The sequence below is a fragment of the Scyliorhinus canicula genome, chromosome 14 (assembly GCF_902713615.1).
Source record: "Scyliorhinus canicula chromosome 14, sScyCan1.1, whole genome shotgun sequence".
NCBI lineage: Eukaryota > Metazoa > Chordata > Chondrichthyes > Carcharhiniformes > Scyliorhinidae > Scyliorhinus > Scyliorhinus canicula.
In genome coordinates this window covers 54776669-54792638 of record NC_052159.1, presented here as the reverse complement: position 1 = coordinate 54792638, position 15970 = coordinate 54776669, and the positions used below count along the sequence as shown (strand labels likewise).

Below are 15970 nucleotides of genomic sequence, written 5' to 3'. Positions count from 1 at the left end.
GCAGAAAAAAAAACAACATACAAATGATACATCAAAATGTTATTGTAAGTTACTGATCGAGGTAAATCGATCATGTATCTAAGCATGTTTTCATAGCAGCGTTTTAACAAAAATACAATGCAGTGTGAGTAATCTATTGCTTTGAGTCTGGAAAATTGCACTGATCCTCTGCCACATTACTTTCCCAAAACCTCAAAATCTAAATTAATAAACTAATAGAAGGCTGTCCATGAATGCTCAAGATGATGTCACACTATTGTTCGATTCTTAAACTGAAAGGTTAAGTCATGCTCTCGGCAACATCAGTGGCAATTCCTGTGCCTTTACAATCCCACACCTACAATCCTGCCATTCTTCACTCTGATAAAGGCATGGTGACCTGCACACCCACACTCAACACAGATGATTTTTCAAAAGGAAAGCGTTCCCAGACTGAACACAGTGCAAATACCAATACTCACTTCAAATTTACTGCAACATTAAGAATGCCACGACTAAAATAACTAAACAGAACATAGGCCATTTAGAGAAAACATAATTCAAGTCAATTTGTGGTTCTTGTTAAATGCTAGTCAATGACATAATCACTCTGAACGCTTATAGATTAATTTTCCCTGACAGAATACCTGAAAGCGGTAAAGCACAAACGCAATTGAATGATTTCTAACAACTACAATGAAGTGTATTATGATTGACTTTATTAATGTACTTCGCTGTTACATAATCCTTCCATTTACGGTTTGGATGCTTTGGTCTCTATCCTTCTCCCTGGCAAGCCAGAACGGACAGTTCATAACTTTGGTGTCATACTTGATGTCAAACAACTTCTGACCACATGACTGCACCATCACTTCCACTCCCTATTTCCACTTCTGCCTCTTTTTCTCCTTTGAGACATCTTTAAAACCTACTTCACTGACTGGGGCTGGTTTCGCACAGTGGGCTAAACAGCTGGCTTGTAAAGCAGAACCAGGCCAGCAGCGCGGGTTCAATTCCCATACCAGCTTCCCCGAACAGGCGCCGGAATGTGGCGACAAGGGGCTTTTCACAGTAACTTCATTTGAAGCCTACTTGTGACAATAAGTGATTTTCATTTCCTGTTTTTGGTCATTTACCGCCGTATCTCCACTTCTGTCTTGGCATTAAATCTTTTTCAGGAACGCTCCTGTGAAATGCTTGGGATGTTTTACCACATTAAATGCATCATACGACTAAAAATTGCCGTTGGAGTTTTTCATTAAGTTGGAAATTAATACAAATAAAGGTCCAGATGAAGACTCATTCTATATTCTGAGAGCAAAGGACGACACAAATAAATTTTATTTTCACAAAACCTTCAAGGTGTCTCTTCCAAATCAGAGAGAAAAATAAGTTTAAAACAATGAAACAAATGCAATGAAAAGCACCCGCAGGTATACAAGTGTCAGTAAATCACAAGTGTTAGATTTTTAAATGTTCAATGTTACCATGGATACAACATTAGAGCAGATGGCAAACTTGGGTTGCCAAGTTTATAATCATATGGAAACAAGTTCTTATATAAACTTTTGAAATAAATCTAACGTGTAATCCCAAGCAAGTCGCTTTGAAAGTTGGATTAAAATTTAATTAAGTTTTCAAACTGGTCAAATTTAAAGTCAAATAAACACTTATTCAGCTCATCAAACAGAAACAGAAAAGAACCAATGGCCTGATTTTAACACCATGCAAGCGGATGGGTTTTGCATGTGTTGTGATTGTGCCCACGGATTCTGAGAATCTCTGATATCAAGTCTGATCAAAATTCTTTTGTTATTAAGTTGATGTGTCAATGGTTCATAACTTCTGCTGGAGTAGTAACTGGGTTGAACTGCCACTCCCTTGTGACTACCTAACTTGAAGGCCGGTCGAGGAAAGGTCAGTCGAAAGTAAGCCATCCCCCTTTTTTTTCTGGCACTAGCTACTGTAAGTAGGTAAGTTTAAAGGTCCAGGTGCTTTGACAATCCAAGGAGATGGTAAGTTTATAAGTGTAGGATTTGGGAGCAGCGGGCTTGGGGAAGTGGAGGTTTGGCAGTTGGATCAGGCCCGGGGGCGGGGAGGGGGTGGTGGGGGGGGGGGGGGGTGGTGGTGGTGGTGGTGGTGAGCAGGCATAGAGAGCGGAGTGGGATAGGGAGGGCAGGTCAGGTAGGGTTGGGGGGGGGATGAGGAATGGGGAAAGTCAGGCGGGGGGGTGGGGTGGGCAATAGGTGTCACGTGGGTAGTCAGGGTGAGACAGTGCTACAGTTACCCAGAAGCTAGAAGTGGTTTTATTTCTTCTAACTTTTTCTGAGGAATTATGAGAAATTCTGAGAAACGCTCCAAAGGTTGCGATTTAAATCACATTTTCGGATGGTTTCCAGGGCAGAAAAATTGCCCAAATGAAGTTTGAATTTTCCAGATAATTGTCATGCAATCCTTACCTGGGAACATCCGGGGAGATTCCCCAGTGCATCTTTGGGGTACCCCCCAGATACACATGAGATTACTGCTCATGCCAAATACATTCATATTTTTGGTTCAAGAGTGAAAATAACCCTAAGTGACTCGGAAGTTATGGTCCAGTGTGTAAATATAGAATGTTAATGGACACTTAGTCGGTTAGATGAACTGGCCTTTTAATACCCTTTCAACAGGAGCCAAATGAAACTGCTAAAAAAAATAACTAAAGTAAATCCAATAATAATGGGATATCTGCTTCTCACTGATCTGAGAACAGGCTAGCTGCACTACTGCAGTCGTTTCCAACAGGAGTCCCGCGCCCAATGAGAACAGACCATTTTGAAACTTGATTAAAACCTATTGGTGTTTTGAAGGGATTTGCCACTTCTCACACATAGTATAAGAAAAAAAACGTAAGCCTTCTTGGACGCATTCCCCATTGGGATCCCAGTATCTGATAAATCTTTCATGAAGAATCAGAGATAATAAGTTTCCAATAGTCAGAGAAAGCAGCATGACACTGATGAACCACACCAGCAAGCAAGTAGTTTACAAATTAATCTGCACATTTAAATATACAAAGAAGGCTCACCTGAAAGCAAGCTGGCACGATCTATGAAAACAAAACAGAACAATATCAGTACAGTAAATGCTTTTAAAAACATTTTTTAAAAAAAATGGATTTTGAATCAGCATACGGATTAAATAACCTGATATATATTACTGCTCATGACAAATACATTCATATTTTAGGTTGAAGAATGAAAACAATCCATTTACCATTACAGGTGTTTTTCTTAAATTGGCAGTGCTAAATATAAAGCTACCATTCTACACAATAGGAAATATAAAAGACTAATTGATTTGTTAATATTATCTCAATATGCATATAGGTGTGACATACAAACCTGGAAATGATACGCTGCTTAGCATAAAATATGTGGACGTAAGAAAGCTGTAGAGAATTCTATGTGGTAGATCTTTCAATGTTCGCTGAAAGAGCATGAGAAATCACAAGGGGTAATCTGCATGGAGTAATGGTAATAAACCAAGATTCATTAATCCAATGGAATTCTTTGAATAGTTGAGTAAACTAGTGGATGAAGGTTATCCAGTGGGTAAAATGTTTTTGGCATTTAAGATAATGTTCTGCACGTGAAACTTAAAAAAATTGTTCAGGTTTATATACAAATTAACTAGTTAAATTGAAACCAGTTCAGCAAAGGAAACAAAAAAATGATGATAAATGGAGGCCTGGACTAATAATAATCCAGATGACGTCAAATTCTATCATGGGAGTTTGAGAATTTGAATTCTTTAAAAACAAGTTCTGGAAATACAAATCTGGTTTCAGTAAAAGTGACCATAAAGTTTCGGATTGTCATAAAAAGCCAACTTGTTTACTAATGACTTTTACTCTCTGGAAAGGCCCAGCAAGTCACTTAGTTATATTAAGCCACATTAACAAAGAATAGCAGTTCAAGAACGTGACCCACCATCACTTTCTCAGTGAAACTAGGGATGGAAATAAATGCAGGTCTTATTGGCAGTGTCCATATCACAAAATAATTTCTTTCAAAGCATGGAAACCTATTACATGTTTAAGTATTGCCACAAAAATCTACTGATAAATACCAATAGGTAGATTGTTGTTATGGAGTGCATACTTTCTTCCCAAAGGAATACACTTCTCTGACCTAATTTGAAAAAAAAACTGGGGCACAGGTTGCAATGGCCAAAACGTAGAAATCAAGAACAAAGAACAAAGAAAAGTATAGCACAGGAACAGGCCCTTCGGCCCTCCAAGCCCCTGCCGACCATGCTGCCCGACTAAACTACAATCTTCTACATTTCTTGGGTCCGTATCCCTCTATTCCCATCCGTTTCATGTATTTGTCAAGATGCCCCGTAAATGTCACTATCGTCCCTGCTTCCACCACCTCCTCCGACAGCGAGTTCCAGGCACCCACTACCCTCATAAATCCTCAATAGTTCCCTGACTACTGCTGGAGCATAACCTGTTAAATAGTACAAAGAACTGGCAATTGCCGTTTACAATCACCCTATCCTTTAGAGCATTAGCAAAGAATTATAGTGCAATACAGCACAGATATAGGCTTATTTAATCAACTGCCAGTGTTTTCCCTCCACTTAAGCTAGCTGGTCTTAGCCTCATGCATAAACCCCACACCTTTTAATATTCAATTTTTTCCTGAAACTATCCAATTATGATTTTTGGGGAAAATATTCAATTTTAAAAGAATTTATTGACTTTGCTCCAACAGATTTTTGGCAAAGAATTCAAAGTGCTATCTGGAGCCAAGTGGGAAAAATGTCAAACTCGATGACAGAACTTCCCTTCCAGGTCTTGCTTAAAGCCAGACAAATTGATCAATCATCAATAGTTCCCTGGAGTATGCAGATCTGTTTAGATTACTATATTTGCACCCTTTTCAGATTGAAAAGTATTCCAAGTACTTTTTTCAAAAATGATTAATCGCATAAAAGGCTGATTTTGTTCCAGTCTTACTAGATGTGTAACTCTGAAGCAACACACCTCAATTAAGACCCAATCACCCATTCTTCCTAAGAAGGATAGTTACTAGTTTGTTATTAGACAAATTATAAGCATGTACTGAACTCCAGTTAGGTACACAACATATATAACGGGGGAATGTGCACTCTAATCGTTAGGCTTTCAACTCAAGGACTGTTGACTTTGGCATATAAATTGTCCTTTGAGGCTTCGTAAAATCCCTCCAAAAAAAAAAAGAGGATTGACTTACACACCACTATAAACGTGAACTACTGGCACACGTGATCGCTATTTTGAAATGTCATCAATATCCGATGCAGAGAGTGGCTATGTCTTAAACTCCCGTACATCCTCTCAACATGGTCTGCTTCATCGACTTGATCCCTTGCACCCAGTTATAAGACATCCATAAATTAAAAATATATTTGTGGAGTGTAAAATTGAGGCTGACTACTAATGAATATAGCACAGTGTGGCTGAAAAGGGGGGTCAACTTATACATCAAGTATATGTATACACTTGATTTTTGGGATTGGAAAAATGGGATTGTCTTATTTGCCGTGTGGTCTTATATACCACAATTTAAGATATTCCTGATCTATTACACTATCAATTGCTAAATTAGTTGATCTGAAAACTGTAACTCAACAAGTCCTTCTACAGTAAAAATATTCTGACTGCACCAGTTAATACATTTGATAAGACACTTATTATACACTCTGGATTGTGTTGCATATAATGCCAAAAAAATTGTCACACTTTCAGGTGGTGACTAACAGTAAACTAATCAATTTATTGCAGCCTACATATCAGGTACAAAGTGCTGCTATCTGTACAACAATATTCCCTTCAAAACTACAGTTGTGTTAGAAAATGATAGACTCACACACCCCAGTCGGTATTGATAAGTGTGTCTTAACTACAACTTTGAAAACGTTTATCGGTTGATGGCCACACAAGATCTCCAAAGGGTAGTGACAATGTGGTTATGGTACTGGACTAGCAATCCAAAGACCTGGTTTAATAGTCAAGAGAACGCAAATGTAGTTCCCACCATAAGTAGTTTAATGATTTGAATTCGTTTTGAAAGAAATTGGCAAAGTTAAAGTTGGTATCAGAAATAGTGAATTGTTAAGCAACCTTATTCCATGGTAAGATATCAAATATGATCAGGAGCGGCATTCTCCCCTACCCGGCGTGACGGACGGTGCCGGCGTAGGGGAGTAGCGCCAACCACTCAGGGGTCGGGCCTCCCCAAAGGTGGGGAATTCTCCCCACCTTTGGGGGCCAGCCCCGCGCCGGAGCGGTTTGCACCAGAAGACTGGCGCAAAAAACCGGCACCCCCGGCAGCGGGGCTGGCCGAAAGGCTTTCACCGGTCGGCGCATGCGCCGACAGTGACATCAGCGGCAGCTGGCCGCTGACGTCACTGCCGGCACATGCGCGATGTGGGGTTTTCTTCCGCTTCCGCCACGGCGAAGGCCGTGGCGGCCGCGGAGGAGAAATAGTGCACCCAGGGCACTGGCCCGGAGTCTGAGCGGGGGGCCCCAATCGCGGGCCAGGCCACCGTGGGGGCACCCCCGGGGTTCGATCGCCCCCCGCCCCCCCCAGGACCCCGGGGCCCACTCGCGCCGCTGATCCCGCCGTTCCAGAGGTGGTTCAAACCTCGGCGGCGGGAGAGGCCTCCCAGCGGCGGGACTTCGGCCCATCCGGGCCGGAGAATCACCGCAGGGGCCTCTCTGATTGGTGTGGCGAGATTCCCGTCACTTCCCGGGTGGCGGAGAATCTCTGCCACGGCGGGGGTGGGATTTTCGGCGGCCCCAGGCGATTCTCCGACCCTGCTGGGGTTCGGAGAATTTCGCCCCAGATCTGCATAGTGATAAAACTACAAACATGTAATATACAATCCTGAGGGGGTCTTGACAGGGTGGATATGTGAGAGAATTTTGTGGGAGAATCTAGAACTAGGGTTAACGTTTAAAAATAAGGGGTTGCCCATTTAAAACTGAGATGGTGATTTTTTTTCACTCGGGGGTTGAGAGTCTTTGGAACTCTCTTTCTGAAAAGGTGGTGGAAGCAGATTATATGAATATTTTTAAGACAAAGATGGATGGATTTTTGGGAAGCAAAGGGATGATCGGGGGTTGGCAGGATGCAGATTTGAGGTTACCATCAGATCAGCCATGATCTTATTAAATAGCAGAGCAGGCTCGAGGGGCTGAATGGCCTACTCATGCTTCTTGTTGTATATAATAATATATAAACAATGGATGAGAGACATGACCCCACTTCAATAAGTTGTGTTATTTTTCATTAACAGAATGACCCCTATTGTGTTCTGTTCTATAGTATTCCCTCTACAACAGCTTCTGGTCTTAACAGCCTCTTCGACATTTGCCTGCGCAATGTTCTTTTTTAAAAGTCAGATTGTCATTTAATGTCTGTGTTTTTTTTTAAAGAAAATAACCTGACTCTGCTGTCAGCTTGTAGCAAAAGCCATCAATCTCCCTTCTCTAGTAACGTCACCACAGTCCCAGATGACCATCAGCTGCTTTCCCCTTTGAGGGGGTCGAGCTGACTGGTGCTGATTTAACCTGAGGGTCACCATCGTCAGGCAAGGGGCAAGGTTGAGAAAGTGGGGCCTTCATGAATAACCTTAGCCGGTATGGGAGTTGAATCCGTGCTGTTGGCCTCACTCCACATCATGAAGGAGCTGTCCAGCCAACTGAGTTAACTGGCCCTGTAGAGTCCAACACAATAACTTGGCAGACAGCTACTGCTGTGGGTAGTACAAGTCTAGAAAACAACAGGCCAACTAGCTTAATGTTGCTGGTAGGAAAAATAATGAATCTTTACTGAAAGCTGCAATAGAAAAGCATTTAGAAATTTAAAATATAATAAAGTACAGTCTGTACAGATTTTAAAAGGGGAGGCCATTCTTGATCAAACTTATTGAATTTATGAAGCCTCATAGAACACCCCCACGAACTCCCCCATTGGACTTCCCCCATTCCCTCACTACCCTCCGATCTTCCCATTACTCCCCTGGCCACGCTCACAGGACTATCTCCCCCCCCCCCTCATTACCATAACCCCCTCCCCTCAAAGGACTCCCCCTAAGCTCCCCCAGAGGACGTCCATCACCCCCACCTATACACCGACTAACCAAGCTCACAATGGACTCCCACGTTACCTTCTCCTCCGACCTAATCTGATACTGCATCCCAGGTGGAAACCTGGCTCAATTGCTACTCCACTGGAAGTTATGGGCTATAAATATAAAATAGTCAGTAATAATTAAAACAGAGAGTTCAGAAGATACTTCCGTACTCAGAGAGATTAGAATGTACAACTCACCACCAGAAGGAGTAGTTGAGGTGACTAGGATAGATGCATTTAAGTGGGTGTTAGATAAATGCAGGATGGAGAGAGGAATAGAAGCATCTATTAATGGGGTTAGGTGAAGAAGGGTGGGAGAAGGTTAGTGTCGAGCAACTGCATTGGAATGGAACAGTTTGGCTGAATGGTCCACTTTTGAGCTCTAAACAATTTGGGCGCGATTCTTCAGCCTTCTTACACTCTCGCTCAAGTGAAACGAGCCTGATGAATTGCTGGAGAGGCCAAATACGAGAACAGCGCCAGGTGGCAAACAGTTTGCGACGCAACCGGCCCGCTCCCGTAGGCAAAATCGGGATCTCGCCGTAGTGTGGCGAGAAACCAATTATCATCACTTAAGCCCAATTTCCACACAATTAACGAGAGCCACCCCATATTCAACAGCCTCCTGTTATTCAGCAGCCTCCCCAGCAATTGGTCATGCTGGCGCCGGTTAATACTCCTTTTGAAAAACGTGAACCTGGCGAAGGGCCTCTGTGGGGCGTCGAGTGCTGAGTAGCCATCTTTGCTCACAGGCAAAGAGCCAGGGGGCACTGGACTTGCCATCTCAGTGCTTGGCGGGGGGTGGGGGCCGCTCTGCAGGGGTGGGCCGCCATAGGAGGGTGGGGAGAGACGCTGAGGGGCAACCGGAGGAGCAATCGCTCACTGCACCCATGCCAACCCCTGGATCATGTTTACCTGTTCAAGGGGCAACCCTTGTCCCTGCCTGTCTGCCTCACCAACCGCGCAAAACCCCCGCCGACTGCCGAGGCCTCTGGCCGTGTGGTTTGGCAAATAGAGAATTGGCAATCATGGTTAAGTGAGCACTTCACACATCGCAAGTGGATTTCCGTAGGTAGGTAGGCCATGTAGCATGTGGGAGTCATAGCTTAGCATCCCAGTCAGACCTTGATGCCTGGACACTGTGCTTGAACACTGTGGTAGGCAACACCACACACGCAGCAGCCAACATCCAAACACCCAGGGGATGGGACTCAGCTCCAGGGACATGTCCGGACAGCCGGAGGGTGGGCGGGTGCCACGGGGATGGGAGGATGCCTGGAGAGATGGCGAAGGGATCAGAGGTCAGCCGAAAGTAAGAAGTCTTACAACACCAGTTTAAAGTCCAACAGGTTTGTTTCAAATCACTAGCTTTTGGAGCACAGCTCCTTCTTACTATGCTCATCCCAGTCCAACACCGGCATCTCCACATTATGGAGCCCAGAAAGTGACAGAGGCGTCATAATGGTTGTGCATAAGGGGGTTTAATGTGTAATACAATCTCCATTCTCCTGATGGTGCCACCCCGCCACCCCCCCCCCCCCACCCCCCCCCAACCTTCCCATCCCCATCCCCGGTGCCTTCAGTGATCCTTAAAGTGCTTTGCCTTCCGAACTCTACCGTTATAGCTAGGTGTCTGCCCAGGATGCACATCATAGGTCGAGGTAGCCAGCTGCTTACCTCTCCCCATGGTCTTTGATGCCCCTGGCAGTCGTCCTCTGGGGGCTCTGAGGCCGGTGGGCCCCGGCGCACTTGTCAGCGGTACATGCACAGCCGTGCCACCCTGTGCGTATGCTGACTTCAAGATGCGGCCTCATCAGAGGGGTGGAACTCAGAGGAGCTGGCGGCCATCGTCGCTACTTCATGGGACGGGTTCGGGTTGGCACCCAGAGCCCCCTCCTCCCAGTCGGTGCGCACTGGGCCCTGGGATTCACCTTGGGACTGAAGGGCAGCTCGATTCGAGCCCCGGCTGGCCCTGCATCACCTGGCTCTGCCAGCCCTGGCAGCTCCCTGATGTCCGCACCATCGTGTCAATGCCCTCATCGATGCTCCTCAGTGACTGGGTCATGCTCTGCAGCACCCCGGCAATGCTCACCTATGGCTGGGACAAGCTCCACAGCACCTCGGCCATGCCATCTGAGAGCAGGACATGTCCCGCAGAACCTCATCAAGATCAGCTTGGTACTGGGTCACATCCCCCAGCGAGTCAGACATACTGCCGAGATCCTCAGTCATAGCTGTCACCGACTGCGCGACGCCTTCGACGTCTTCACTAATGGCGCTGACATTGTGCCCCAGACTTTCCACTGCAGCTGCCACCCTAGAAGTGTTGGTCTCAGTGCCACGCATTGCCAGCGACATCTCCTGCACCCGTAGCCTCTGGGACTCCTCAAAGTGGCTATTGATCTGCTGGAGTGACGCTGACATCTTCCTCTGAATGCCCCGGCTGCTTCCTATCTTCTCCCATGAGCTTTGGGTACTTCTGAACCACAGGGTCAGCATCAGGCTGGGTCCCAGCTGGGTCCTGGGATCCAGCAGCTCTCTGACCCGGTCTCACCTGGGGTTCCTGCCTCCACCTGATGTACATCAGCAGCAGTATGGTGCTCACCAGATTGTGCCCCAAAGCCTGTCCACTCACATGTCTCGCCAAGGGGGGGGGGGGCCTCACGGTAGCATGGTGGTTAGCATCAATGCTTCACAGCTCCAGGGTCCCAGGTGTAGCCATGCTGGCCACGCAAAATGGACACTGAGCCAAACTAAAATGGAAGACAGAAGGAAAAGCCTGTTTAGTGAGAACAGACAGCCTGCTCTCAACTAATTAGCATTTTGCAAGCAGCAAAACAGTTTCTGGCCAGGTGCAAGATCTCCAAGCCAAAGGTGTTAATGGCAAAGCGCTTAGCATTCTGATGAGGCAGCCCAGATCCAGGCACAAACAATGGCAACATTTCCATCTCAATGTAACACTTAATTGGTTGTGCAGACAGGATGGCACCAGAGTAACGAATATCGAAACCACCCCCCAACATCGAGGGAAGCCCCCGCATTGGAGGATTTTGAAGGTAACCGTTTGGAAACGCTCCAATCGGTACCGAAAGGTAGAGCCCGCCTAGAAGGGGGCAAGGACATTAGAGAGGGGTATAAAGGCAAATTCCCCACAGAGCCCGGTCTGTTAAACCCGTGCTCCGGCCCTGACTGACATCTTGCATCCTGACTCCAGCCGTTGAGCACCAGCCGCCGAAACCGTAAGTTCAACGCTCGCTACGCGATCCAAGCCCACTAGACTCCCAAGTACCAGAACGCTTGCTGAAGGCTGCAGTACAAGACCAGGACGAAGGCCTCGTTCTCTGACCTTGCCTGTTCCTGTTAGATAAGTATTCTGTTCACTTAAGTTTAGTTATAGCTTAGTCTCTTAGTGTGTGCATGAGTATTTATTATAACTGTATAATAAATATTGATCGTTTGAACCTTACTAATCGGTGTATCGTCTTTATTACTTTGAACTTGACCTTGGAATACTTGTGACGTTGTCTATACGGCAACTGGCGACTCCCAGAGCTGAATAATTACATAGAACAGAGCCTAGTAGTGTTAAGCACACGTCGAATACGGAGGCGTGTTAATACACTCCAATAAACGCGTTTTACAACCACAGTAAAACGTGCAACATTTAGTGGCGACATCCGCCGGGACCCTGTTGTAAGTGGAAACACCACAGTGTCCAGGACCCTGAAATTTGAATTAGAACTCCAAATTGCAGAGAAAGAAAGAAATCACGAGTATTCAAGGTGTTCAAAATAATAAGCGTAATTCGGAAGTGTGTTTAGTGCATGCGTACTAACAGGGCTGTAAGGTAAAACTGAAAGCTTTTTGTTGCGACAAACTTTCGGTAGTTTTGTTAACGGAACATAGCGTAAGCCGTACCCGTTTCTTGAAACACAACCCCAACAACCCCCTGTTCCAAATTATACAAAGAGAGTCAGAGGAAATGGCCATGCAGGCAATGGAACGTCTGATGGATCCAGAAAGGTTTGTGGTCGCAGCGACCAGCAGCAGTAGCAGAGTAGGCCAGTGTCCCACGTGGGAGCTGGAACTCCGCAAATATTTACAAGGAAAGGGATGGCCCCTTTGGAAAGAGTTTTGTGCAAATGAGGAGACAGGTCCCGGGAGTATAGGTCATACTTGGTGGGAGAACCTCTCTCAAATACACAAAAAGAACCTAGGTAAAGCACGCAAGCCGATGGCGATTGTGTCCTGTTTGGCACAGTTGCGAGGCGCAGAGGAGGTCATCAGGACGCTCCGGACAGATTTAGAAGAGAGGAATAGGATGAGTAAGGTCGATGTCAGGGACATCGAGAAGGAGAATCTGGATCTCAAAGGGAAGTTGGCAGAGAAGGATAGAGAGGTGGATGATGCCAAAAGGGCTCATCAGTCTTGTCTAGCTCATCTGAACAGTTCCCAGACCCAGTATGAGAAAGCCTATCAGGACGTGCAACGTGCCGTTCTGATAAGACAGGAATCAGAAAAGCAGGTGGAGGCATTGCAGAGGCAATGTTCTGATCTCAAAGCAGCTTTGAGAGCACTCCATGCTGCAACGACCGAACAAAGACAAAGCACAGTTGACCACGCGAAATGCAAGAAACAGATTGCGGAATTGCAATCTCTGCTTTCGGTGCAGAATGGCTTTCAAAGCACCTTTGGAGCACAGTTAGATGGGGAAAACGCCCCAGATTGGCAGGAATTAAGTGAGACAGCGCAACGTTATGTTCAGGGAACATGTGCGCCAGCAGCTCAGCAGAAACGACAGGCACCCCAACCCCCCACAGCTCAGACCATAACCGCACCCATGAATCCCGTAACCACGCAGAGAAAAGCCGAATCAGAAGGCGCCCCAGACATAACCTACACCACCCCTTTAACAGTAACCCAGCTAAGGGACGCGTGTGAAAAGATCACTCCGTTCCTCCCCACCGCAGACCCCCACCAATTTTTCGCAAAAGTGAAACAGCAGGCTACCATGTACGGCCTGGATGAGAGAGAGCAGGTTAAGCTCACCGTGCTGAGTTTAGACCAAAGTGTAGTAGCAGCCCTCCCCGACCCCCAGAACGTGGCAGGAGGCAGCCTAGAGGAGATGCACACCGCCATTTTAGATGCCATAGGGTACAATAGAGGTGACCCAGTAGAAGGGTTAAACAAATGCAGGCAGAAAAGATCCGAACACCCCACAGCATTCGCAGGAAGGCTGTGGATTCATTTCAGCGCAGTTTTTGGACAATTAGATAGAGCGCATTTAACCCGCGAAAACATGGTTAAGTGGACGCGCACAATAATCTCCCACGCAACAGAAGCAGGACAGAGCGCTTGCAACAGTTATGACCCCTCAGAAGAGGCCCATAACGAGAAATGGGTCCTGAAAAGGTTGTCCCGCGCTTGGGAGCAATCGCTTCAGGCAAAAGGCAAAGTTAGATCCCCAGAAGAGGCTCAGGCTGCTGCAGATATCCAAGCAGTCAGAGAGCACCAGAAGCCCGCATGGGTAAATGAAGGCAAGAGCAGCCCTCAGCAGAAAGGACAGGAATGCTATAACTGTGGACAGTTAGGGCATTGGGCTAAAGAGTGCCAAACACCCCAGCGATCACAGAGAGGCCAGCAGACAGGCACTCTGAACCGCAATAAGTCAAAACCGATCCATAATGTTACAGTACAGTCAGGACCCACCAATGTGGACGAGACGGACTGACAGTGTCCGGGCTCCCCCACTTGGGTCTGTGACACACTATGGGACTCATCAGGGAGGCCCGTAGTCACAGCGAGAGTAAAAGGGAAGCCCATAGAGTTACTGTGGGACACAGGAGGATCCCGCACCACCATTAACTCCACAACCACGGCACACTCAGACACGTGGCCGACCACATCCACCATTACACTTAGCGGGTTCACCGGACACTCGCAGCAGGGACATATCACAGCACCCATAGCAATTCAGCTAGGGAACATTAGCACAAGGCACCCCGTAGTTCTAGTAAACCTTCCCAGGACAGCAGAACACATCCTAGGGATTGATTTTATGAACACACACAGCTTATCGTTCGACCCAGTGAACCAGTGTGTCTGGCGAATGGCAAGAGCAGACAGAGCACCAGCCACCCTCACAGTAGGAGACTACGCTAATCGGATTAGCGCAGTGGGAGAGTACTCATTCGACCTGACTACACTCCACACCGACAGACAAATAAAAGCCCTACTGAACAAACACAGGACAGCATTTGCAAGTCACCGTCATGACTGTGGCAGAATGACTGGACAAGTTCATGTTACCGGACAGGACCCCCGACCGCAAAAGCAATATAGATTTCCCCTCGAGGCAGAGGTGGAAATAGAAAAGGTTATAGGTAGCTTGTTGGACCAAGGTGTACTGAGAACGGTAGCCTCCACCAACAATGCCCCTATTTGGCCAGTGAGGAAGCCCGATGGATCATGGCGTCTGACCATCGATTATCGGGAACTCAATAAAGTAACCCCCGCAGTAGCCCCAACGGTAGCTACTAGTCCCGAGACCATGCTCAAGCAGGGTCTCAACGCCAAGTACTTCACGGTATTGGATATCAGTAACGGATTCTGGTCCATACCATTGGCAAAAGCGTGCCAATACAAATTTGCATTCACTTTTAAAACTCAGCAGTATACGTGGACATGCCTCCCACAGGGATTCCACAATTCACCCTCCATTTTCCACCGACAGCTGGCAAGTGGACTAGAAAAATTTTCCCGCCCCGAATGTCTGGTACAGTATGTAGACGACCTACTACTGCAGACAGACACAAAGGCAGAGCACATTTAGCTTCTGGCCGAACTCCTGGAATTGTTGACTTCAATTGGATGTAAAGTTAACCCCAGAAAGGCCCAGATATTGGAAAGTAAAGTGATGTATTTGGGAACAGTCATCACGCACGGCAAACGCGAGATCGAATTCAAAAGAATTGATTCGATTGTCAAATTGCCCCTTCCCCAGAATGTTTCAGCCCTCCGGTCGTTTTTAGGACTGGTTGGTTATTGTCGGAACCACATAGACGGATTCGCGACAAAAGCCGCCCCACTTTCAGACCTCCTTAAGAAAGGAGCCCCCTGGGAATGGCTTCCGCAGCATACAGGCGCTGTGGAGGAGTTAAAACGAGCCCTTAGTGCAGCACCCGCGCTGCTAGTCCCAGACCAACTTTCCCCATACGCAATCGAGGTAGCTAGCACAGATCTGACCCTCTCGGCCGTGTTGCTTCAGGAACGGCACGAGCAGCTAAGACTAGTGGCTTATGCCTCCCGACTGTTAGACCCGGTTGAACAAGGATTTTCAGCCTGTGAGAGGCACCTCCTTGCTGTCTTCTGGGCAGTACAGTACTTTTCATACATAACCGGACTAAACCCCATCACCATTCTAACCGAACACACACCCACACAGCTACTACTAGACGGTCGACTGAAGGACGGTTCAGTTAGCCAGATTAGGGCAGCTAGGTGGACCCTACTTTTACAAGGATGGGACATTACTGTAAAACGGACACGCACACACACATATTTAGCAGACAACCTCCAATACCCCGGACAGCCCCATGACTGTGAAATTGTAGCACCCCTGCATAACACAGGCCCCTTCATAGCAAAAACACCCCCCAGGAAGCTAGGAGACCCCGCACAAGGCACACCACACACAGACACGTGTGGACCCCTCAAGATATACGTGGACGGTTCATCCACAGTTTTAAATGGTGAGCGTATCACTGGATGCGGCATCTACGTCGAGGACGCGCAGGGGCGCGCTCTCGAGGAAATAGCAC

At 46.8% G+C, this 15970-nt stretch overlaps 1 protein-coding gene across 1 annotated transcript in view; it reads right to left on the bottom strand.

The window, feature by feature from the left end:
• The window catches only part of micu2 (mitochondrial calcium uptake 2), a 599136-nt gene that overhangs the window by 267548 nt on the left and 315618 nt on the right, over nt 1-15970 (bottom strand). The window contains 1 exon segment of the mRNA XM_038818942.1: nt 3050-3070. Within this exon segment, the coding sequence (XP_038674870.1) occupies nt 3050-3070 (21 nt within the window).